Source organism: Penaeus chinensis, chromosome 31 (genome assembly GCF_019202785.1).
Source record: "Penaeus chinensis breed Huanghai No. 1 chromosome 31, ASM1920278v2, whole genome shotgun sequence".
NCBI lineage: Eukaryota > Metazoa > Arthropoda > Malacostraca > Decapoda > Penaeidae > Penaeus > Penaeus chinensis.
In genome coordinates, this window is record NC_061849.1 from 9,517,260 (window position 1) to 9,527,327 (window position 10,068).

A 10,068-nucleotide genomic window follows, 5' to 3' on the forward strand; every position below is an offset into this window, starting at 1 on the left:
ATATATATATATATATATATAAATGAAAAGTAAGCTAAGGTTCTTTGATTTGCACATTGTTTTTGCATAACTGAAAAGTAATCGATTTCATCACGTTACACCAAATAAAGGTGTTCAGTGTGTAGCATTATATGTAAAGGGAAGCCTCACTGCTGTGGCTGGGCACCACGGTAAGGACTAAACTGAGTCAGCACCAGCTGATGACACACGTTAGCGGGTTAGCATTAGTCGACAGGCCGGGCTCCCCTCATGAGCATATCCTGGGCGAGGCTCGGCTTCGCATATCGGACTTATCCTTACTTTATTTTTGTTTCCCTAAGAATTCCCGTTCTGGTAACTCCCACAGATCATAGAAAACGGACAGTGTCGTTCGTGGACGTATCAGTGAAAGTCGTACTGGCCATCTTGTGCATGTAGTAACACGAAACTGGGAGGCTGAGCCGATTGAGCAAACAGTTTCATGTTTTAAGATTCCGTGTCACAACATGGTCGTCATGGCAGAATGTGAGTGCTGAGAGAGAGTTATTTCGTTTTGATTTATTATTATTATTTCAGCTGAAGAGATCAAGTGATGCCTTTGTTTACTTTGCAAGCAGGAAACCTTGGTGTGGTTTTGTTTGAAGGCCACAGGCAAAATGGAGTTTTGGGCAGCATTCATTATGGCCAGTCGGTTCGTTAGTTTAGGAAAGCTCGAAAATTCAACACCTTAAAATTTATGTCTACCACATATTTCGTTAGCGACCCCAATTCAAACCGTTTTAGCATTGGAATTCGTGAAGATGGCAAATAATCAGACATTGTTAAGTTTGTATTATTATCTTTGGTTAAAGTATACAAAAGGACCGCACCGACAAGCAGAAAATTTAAGATCATAGCGTAATAGGCAATGAAAATCAACATTGACTGATATAAAAATTTAATTTGCAGAAGCCCACCAATTCCAGTTAAACAACAAAAATGTATCGCGGTGAACGCCGTGCTGCGACTAAGTCCACTCTCCGATAGGGAAATACAGGGATTGGGAGAGGGTCTGGGGGCGGAGCCCCCGATAGGGAAATACGGCGATCGGGTGGGGGTCCGGGGGCGTTAGGTTAGGTTAGGTTAGGTTAGGGCGATCAGAAGGGGGCAAGTAGGGCGATGGGAAGAGGGTCCCAGGTCAGTTAGGGAAACATGACGATCAGGAGGGGGGTGCTTTTTTTTTCGGCGGTCTTTAAATCGTGCATTTAGAATATACTTGTTTGTTCGTTTGAGCCCGTTGCGCCAATTCGAATCTACTGCGAACGATTTTTGGCTCAGGTTTTTCATTTTTCTACTTTCTCTATCATTTGAATTACGATTCTTGGCTCGGGTTTTCATTATTTTCCACTTCATGGAACTTTATTATTGCTGTTCATTAGCGATCTTCTCAATATTCACCCCCCCCCCCCCCGAAACCCCAGTTCCCCACGGGAACCCCCAAGAATGTTGGCTGGAGTTCGGGACTTTGCCGTTCATCAGCGGTCTCCTTGATATTCACCCGACTCCCCCCAAAACCCCCGTTCCCCACGGGATCCCCCAAGATTGTTGGCTGGAGTTCGGGACTTTGTCTCTGATAGGTTCGGTCCTTTTATAAACATTTACCTTATCTTATTTTATCGTTTCACACAACCATCCAACCTTGCAATTATAATTCCATTATTTAGTTGTTGGTACAGGTCAAGTTTCAACTCACCATCTTAGTTTAAAATTCGCCATCAGATATCCTTTCCTACTTTTGTAAACAAACAATTATGCCATTTAATTTTGTTCGTTTTATTGTTATACCTTACTTTCGTGTGTATATTAAGCCCCGCATAAACTTACATGAAGGAGAATTTGCTTCTGCATAAAAGGATATGACGATACAAGATAGTATCAAGTATTTAGAGTAAGAGGGGGATGAAGAATTGAGCAGGAATTTTTAAAAATCGGATGCTACTGTGTGAGTCTGTCCATACTTTTAAAGCATTTTACTGTGTATATTATTTGAGTGATATCCACAACCATCAGTGCTGATTAGAGCAGTTCTACTTCTGAAGTAATACATTCAGATTTCATTAGATGCACCACCAATATAACAGTGATGGTGAGCACAAGTGAGTTAATCTTCTTTGAGGATATTGAAGATGATAGGAAATTGTGGCGATAGTACTCGACACTTCTTATGTGGCAGACATGCTCATCCCTTATCAAATTAAATAAACAAAAATCCATCATAGCAACAGATGATATACAAACCATGCATTAAAGGATCATGGTTATATTCACCATTTAACAAACCCATATATTCATACTCAAAATATGGAAATCTCTAGCTTTATCACAAGGAGAGGGTGAAGCGGCTGATATATGTGAGCTACATTTATATAATTTCAAGTATTGTTTATGCATTAAATAAAAACAAGAATCGCTCAACAATATTTTATTGTAAAGGTGTTGCCCATACCCCCTTCAGATGGGAAAGAAAAGACCCTACCTCTATCTACCCCAATTCCTTTTGATGAGATGGTTCTACTGAGAGCGACTGAGGATAAGAGTTTACAAAAAAATTAATGTTCATAAGGTCTTTAAAACAGTATTTCAAAAACTCTACTGAAAGCACAAAATATTGATATCTTAATGTGTTCAAACACAAGGTACAACACATACCACATGAAATTACAATAAGTGAAAATTTAAGAAATGGACACCATGTATAATGGCTAGTTACTATTAAAGTAGTGTATTATATTGTTTAGCAAACAGCAACAAATCCTAGCCAGTGAAAACTTCAGAAAATGATGTCAGTCTTTTCTGACCAATCATAATCCCCCCCCCCCTTTTTTTTTCTTTTTTTCTTTCTTTCTTTCTTTCTTTCTTTTTTTCTTCCCCCCCCCCTCTTCAGAAAGCCCTACCCACACCCACAAAAAATGTTCAGTGTGTGTCTGGCCATTGTCCAAGTAAGTGTATGTGTGAAAAAATATATTGAAAGCTGGGCAAGTTTTACAAGTTGTGAAATACACCTATCCCTGGAAATACTACTACATTGAGGATGTCATATTATGGTGAAGCGTAATAATCAACGTTAGTACATTTAACTAACATATAACAAGAACTAGCAAAATCTACATATTTATTGCAAGAAGTAAATATCAAATAACAAGTAAATTCATGCAATAAAAAAAAAAAATCTTTCTTTTAATAAAACAATAATCCAAGCAGTATTAATAAAAATTATTACTGATTTGGCTATTAAGACCAACTGCAGTTGAATGATTGGGTGTGCCATCACAGCACGCAACAAAATCGGGCTACAACTTTCATAGTTGTAGCTGCACGGCATGAAGTACTGCCACGGCCTTGGAGGTATTTTGTGCTCTGGCAAAGGTCAATAAATTTCATCTTACATTTTAAAACAAATATTGAACTGTTACCGTATTTGATGATATTTATCACTAAGGATTGCTAGCTCTGTTAAAAAAATGTGTCCAAAGTTTGTGATTTTTTGCTCAGCTTTGCTTTGCACTATTAGTTATTAATGTAATCAAACAATAAAATACCATTGTTATTTGAGTATCAGTTTATGAAGCCTTATGCGTAAATTTGATAGGGTTATCAGGAAATTTTTGAAAGGCATTTTCTTATTAAGAAGTTGCTTTTGTCCAATCATGATTTAATGCATTTGTATTGTGCATCAATCAGGCAGAAAGTAACCCCGGACTTAACCGCAGTTATTTTAGCATTTTTGTGTGTAAATCATGTTAATTCCTCCCAAAAAAAAAGTACGGAGCCAACTCTTACACATTTTATCAACTTTACTGTCAGGGAATACAAGTTCCACCACTCATCAACGAATCAAATGGGCGGAAAACAACAGCATAACAGTGTTAAACTACAAAGGAAGATTCCATTCCAAAAAGAATTGTTTCAAAAGTCATAGACTAAATGAAACTGCAAATTTACCCCCTGGTGGCTTCTCCCCCAGGCCCGCACCTTATTGCTGTTTTTCCTTATTGCCCCCCCCCCCCCTGAACCCCCACCTAATCATTCTGGATTCACTGTCCTTAAGTTAAGGAAATTGTCGTGACCTATTTTCATCTCTTGATGTTATATACTGTGTAGATTATTTCATGTATCAGTTTTTTCCTCTTTTTGATAGTGGTATTTGTTACCAAAAGCAACACACCCTCCATGAATAAAAAAGAAAAACAGGATATCATGCAAACCCAAAACCTAAACCTAACTTTCCTACAGTCTGTTCATTCCCCAGACAGAGGTACAATCCCCCCTGTACCCCCCTTTATTAGTACTTTGTGCCTACTTGAGTAAACATGACATTAAGAACTCTAGCTGTGTTAGAGTGTTGTGGACTTAGTTTCGGAACTGTTATATGCAGCAGATGTTTTCATCATTTTGTAGTAAATCTGAGGCCGCTGCTGCTTGACCTATGTTGTTTATTACTCTATTTTTGTATTTTCTATAAGATGGCAGTATCCATTTCCCTCTATCTCTGTGTGTCGCTTTCAGTTACATTAACCATGATATCTTCATTAAATATAAACCAGATGCACAGCTTTCTTATTATCAACTTGTGAAGGATATACCATAGATGAAAAGTGGATTAAAGTAAGGAGATTAGCGCTCTATTTTAATGGAATTTATATGTTCTCATTTTGTATGATGAAATTAATTGCTTGAAAGGGAAAAAACGGTGCACTCACATAGGAACACAATAAAGTTCCTATAATAAGCATTTAGTTACATTATGGTGAGCAAATTTTTGTAAGTTGCACACAATGATTAGAGTTCAGTATCAAATTCTGCAGTGACTTCTTACCTCACTACTGCAATATGTCAGCTAGTTTGTGTATTACTGTGCACTTATGAAAATTATGATTTTGTCATAATCAGTGCATACTCCTCAATATTTCTGTATTTAATGTGTTTCTTTAATATTACCATACATATTTAATAATTTTAAAATAATTTATTTGCTTGTTTTCATTAATCTGTACATTTACATGACTTTTTGACAGATCTGGGAACCTTTATTCCTAGAGCAGCACCAGTGAGAAAGCTTTGTTTACAATTTTTTTTGTTGATTACAAACTATTTGTAAAACAATATAATGGCCTTGCAGAAGAAATAGGCTTTAATGTCCATCATAGTGTGATATCAGTGCCCATTAACTACCCAAGTGTCAAAATAGTAGATACCAAGCAGTTCAGACGTTAGAAGAATTGAAGGAAGATGTAATTGCAGTGTTTCTTTAAATAATAGTATTTGTTTTTCAAATAGTTGAGAAAGAAACTAGTTATTCAGTAATTTATACCATATATTTTTTTGCAATAGAGTTCCAGGATGTAGAGCCCCCTGGCTAGGAAATACTTTGCCAGAAATACTATAGGAATCTGGGAGGCATAGTACCCCTGGTAAGGGATTAGTTAGGTTTTTTGGCTAAAATGTATTCAGCAAAATGGGCCCAGGAAGCAGAACCCAGGCTAAGGATTTGTATAAAGCCCCATGGTAGGTGGTTAGTTAGAGTATTCTTGTAGATTAAAAGAAAAACAAAAAAATAATAAATAAATCCATTGACTTTCTGTTCTGGTGGGCATGTCTGTAGAACTTCATTATCCAATTTAAGATTATTTTTAGCATTACTGCACTTATCATAATCACTATATATCTCTGCAGGACACCTAATACTTTTAAAAAATATCACATTTTTACTGGAAAAGTATACTTGGTGATCTTAGAAACTGTTAATGAAAATAGGAAACTTTTCTTCTATGTTATATCCTTTCCAAGATGTCTCTCTTTCTCCCTCTCCATCTCTCCCTCCCCTATCTACTCTCCTCACTCACTTCCTCCCTCCCCTCCCCTCCCCTGCTCTCCCTCTTTCTTCTCTATTTCCCTTCCCCAGGTGACCAACAACTTATAGCCAATATGTGTGTTTTATTTTTTCTTCACTCTCTCCCTGCAGCCAAGAAAATGATGAGCGTGCAGAAGTTTATGGAGGCAATCAGCTATGTGTATCTCAGCAACCACCCATCACCCCATCTGAAAAAGCCCATAGTGCCCCAAGTGCGAATTGAGAGGCTACCACGCCACACCATTGAGAAATACACAAAGAGACAACAAAGGTGAATTTCAGGCATGGATTAGGGTCAAGAGAATACAGCACATATAAGAGAGAGAGAGAATATTTATGTGGTGTGTGTGCTTGTGTGTGTGTGAATCTATATGAGTTTGTCTACATAGATTTTACCATACATGCTTATTATTATGTGTTAATATGAATTTTCCCATATACAAGTTTATAGAATTTAGATTTCATTTTCTTACATACTTAGAATTTTGATACAACAATTTTTTATTACAGGCATAAAAAGAACTCATCCAAACCTGCCACCTCAAGTCTGAAGTCTTGCACAAAAAAGCACAAAAATACAGGATCATTGGGTGCCCCTCCATCACATCCCGAAGTGTCCCTTAACCTTCCTCTGACAGAGACTCCGAGCACTAGTTTGAATAGCCAAAAAGGATATACTGCAGAACCACAACACACAAAAGCAGTTGTAAGATCTGATTTAGGAGGAGTGAGGAAAGAGCCTAGCAAGAGTTTAGAAGCAGACAAAGCAGGAAGGAATATACAGGAGGTACCAAGCAGCAGGCTCAATGCTTTTGACAACAGCCCTTCCAGTGACAGCGATCTTCCAGACCTCATGAATCCCATGACCTTTGAGGATATCAGGACTATTAAGAAAACAGAAGTGAAGAAAAAGAAGGCAAGCCCAAAGAAGAAAAGGAGCAAGAAAGAGAAGAAAAGACTAGAACCCAAATTAATGAAGAAAACAAAAAAGGCTTTTGAATATCAACAGAAATTTTATTCTCCAGGTAAGAAAGATGCTACATCCAAAACAGAAAGAAGAAAAAATCTTGAAGATTTTGCAGGAGCAAGAGATTTATCTACCAATAGCAGTACAGACATGGAATCCAACATAGTCATTGTTAGTTTCCATTCACTGGCTAATTCCAGTGCAGACCACATAGATTTAGCATCCTCGGAACACACTCCCTCCCTCAAAACATCCTCTTCACCTCCTGCTGGCCTTGCATCTGTGCCTTCAGTGGCAGAGTCATCATCAGAGGCAGCTTCATTCTCAGAAACAACAGGAACAGCTGCACTACCAACTACTACCTCCAAGGATGAAGAGGAGTTCCTCAAGAAAATTAAAGCTCATATGAAAAAATCCCTTTCAAAATACAACTTGCCACCTATGGACAATGCCATCAAAGCTCCTGATCAGACAGCAAAGGCAATTGGTGAAGGGTCCCAGGCAGGAGAACATGAGCAAGAAAAGACATCCAAAGAAAGCACCTTTCAAAGGTTAGTTAGTTCCACTGGAAACCCTCTACAGCAAGAAAAGGGTCCCAATGTATGCAACTTGAAAAACATACTCAGTGCTGCTGAAGTTCCTTTAGAGGCTGCAAAGGCAAGTTGCAGTAGCACCCAGCCTGATATACATCAGCAAGAAAAGGCAACCAGTATAGGTAGTGAGCCAACAGAAATTGCAGATGAAGTTGATGATCATTTAGAGCTGGTATATGACAGTGAAGGAAATGAATCGACTGACTCTGATAAGACAGTCATATTTGGGAGCAGAAGTATGGGAGATAATTTAGATGTAGAGACAGTTACAAAGACGAGTGAACGTCTGAGTGACACTGAGCATGTAGAAGGAACTGTCATGATGAAAGGAAACTCTTCTCAACCAAGTATTGTACAGGCTGAAAATTCTGAAGAAAGACTACAGCTGACAGAAGAACAGAATGAGAATAACAATGAGAATAGAGGAAGCTGCAAGAGGAAGACTCAGGACCTTTTGGAAGACATGCCAGATAAAAGAATAAAGAAAGAAGTTGTGCCACTCGAGATACCCCAAAAACAGAACCGTGCTATGGTGATGATACCTCTTTGCTCTAATACTTCAGCCTCAGCTCATCCAGCTCCATTGAGTTATAAGTCTATTGGAATTGCCCCTCCAACCACTATTCCTAATGCTCCTCTTGTAACTGCTGTATTGCCAAGTAACACAGAGTCAACTGGAGATACATCCTTCCTGGTAGAACCTGGTGATGGTGATCCTCTCCAAGCAGAACAAGACACCAGAGTTCTTTCACCCCTTCCCAGCATTGTACAAGAAATAGCACCCCCACAGCAGTCAGCATCTCTCAATATTCCCAGTTCTTCTCAGCCTCCAGACTCTTGTATTTCAGGAAGCAGCACTCTCCCTGATCCCTCAGCTTCCAAGGTTGAAGAAGAAAAAGGAAATCAGCAGGAGAATGAAGCATCAAAAGAAACATCGGAAGATTTAGAAGGTGATAAAAGGATAGTTCTAAGGGAAAGAGAGACAGATGGATATCCTAATCAGGAAGAGAAGAAATGCAGAGTTGTGCATCAGGCAAGTGAAACCATTATGGAGGTAGAGGATAGGATACCTCAGTTGAAACATGTTACTGAGATTAAAAAATCCAAAGTAAATGAAAATATAGCTTCTCGCCAAACAGCCAAAAACAAGACAGATTCAAATAGTACAGGCATCAAGAACCTGATGCTGTTGGTAAGCAAGAAGAGAAAATGTGAAGAGAAGATCGAACAAGTTAAGAAAATTATGGAGAGGAAAATATCTATCCTAGAAGCAAGAAAGAAAAAATTGGAGAACAAAATAAACAATGAGCTGGACCAAATGAACAAAGACACAATAACTATCACCACAGATGATGATGATGATGATGCCTCAGATAAAAGTGATTCTGAGGACTTGGTGTCTGACATTGGTGAGTGGATTTAAGGAAAGTAATCTTAGGGACTTCAGTGATATACGCAGATTGAGTTTAAAGAATTGCATCTCTTTCATATTCGTTTTAAGATAATCATTGTACTTATTCACAGGTTCCCCATTATCTGATAGAAGCAAAAGCCCAGAAGTCCCTAAAACAAGACCTCCCCCCTCTGCAGAAATTACTGAAGAATTACACAATGCAGATGTCAGCATTACCCAAAGCAAAGCTGCAGCTAATGCCAGCTCTTGTGCTGGCAGAGCTGCAGTCACAAACAGTGATGATCAAGCTTCTCCCAGTGATAATGCTGACACTGGAGCAGATAACTCATTACCAAATGACATTACCACCACCAGTGCCAACCAAAACACTGGTGCCTTTGGCTGCCTCCCATGCAACCAAGAATTCCCGGAGTCAGACAAGCAACCAGTCCAAGCCATCAAAGTGATTAAGGATGCAAGTGCTGCCACGTTTGGCAAGAACACAGAATTAGAGCCTATTGTTCAGCAGGTGAGGACTAATGTTCTTGGCTTACTTTTGTGTGTCTGTGTTTGTCCACACACAAGTGTGCGTTTGTTTTCTTCTACTCCTCTCTCTCTCATTCTTTCTTTCTCCCTCTCTCTCTCTCTCTCTCTCTCTCTCTCTCTCTCTCTCTCTCTCTCTCTCTCTCTCTCTCTCTCTCTCCCTCCCTCCCTCCCTCTCTCTCTCTGTCTCTGTCTCTCCCTCCCTCTCTCCCTCTCTCTCTCTCTCTCTCTCTCTCTCTCTCTCTCTCTCTCTCTCTCTCTCTCTCTCTCTCTCTCATTCTTTCTTTCTTTCTCTTTCTCTCTTTCTTTAAATCTCACTTCTCTCTCCTCTCTTTCTCTCCTATCTCTTTCTTTTTTTCTCTCCTGTCTCTTCCTCTCTTTCTCTCTTTCTCTCCTGTCTCTTTCTTTCTCTCCTGTCTCTTTCTCTCTTTCTCTCCTGTCTCTTTTTCTCTTTCTCTCCTGTCTCTTTCTCTCTCTCTCTCTCTCCTGTCTCTTTCTCTCTTTCTCTCCTGTCTCTTTTTCTCTTTCTCTCCTTTCTCTCTCTGTCTCTTTCTCTCCTGTCTCTCTCTCTCCTCTCTCTCCTGTCTCTCTCTCTCCTCTCTCTCCTGTCTCTCCTGTCTCTCTCCTCTCTCTCCTGTCTCTCTCTCTCCTCTCTCTCCTGTCTCTCCTGTCTCTCTCTCTCCTCTCTCTCCTCTCTCTCCCC

General features: G+C 39.2%; 1 protein-coding gene across 2 annotated transcripts in view; it reads left to right on the forward strand.

Annotated features, from left to right (window-relative positions):
* The first annotated feature begins 250 nt into the window (after window positions 1–250).
* Window positions 251–10,068, forward strand: part of LOC125041677 (titin homolog) — a 28,486-nt gene continuing 18,668 nt past the window's right edge. The window contains exons 1-4 of one of the 2 annotated variants that reach the window (XM_047636845.1): window positions 251–504; window positions 5,981–6,140; window positions 6,380–8,838; window positions 8,954–9,351. In XM_047636845.1, coding sequence (XP_047492801.1) covers window positions 486–504; window positions 5,981–6,140; window positions 6,380–8,838; window positions 8,954–9,351 — 3,036 coding nt within the window. In that variant the 5' untranslated portion in view covers window positions 251–485. The remainder of the gene's footprint in view (window positions 505–5,980; window positions 6,141–6,379; window positions 8,839–8,953; window positions 9,352–10,068) is intronic. The other variant, XM_047636844.1, reaches the window with a different exon arrangement.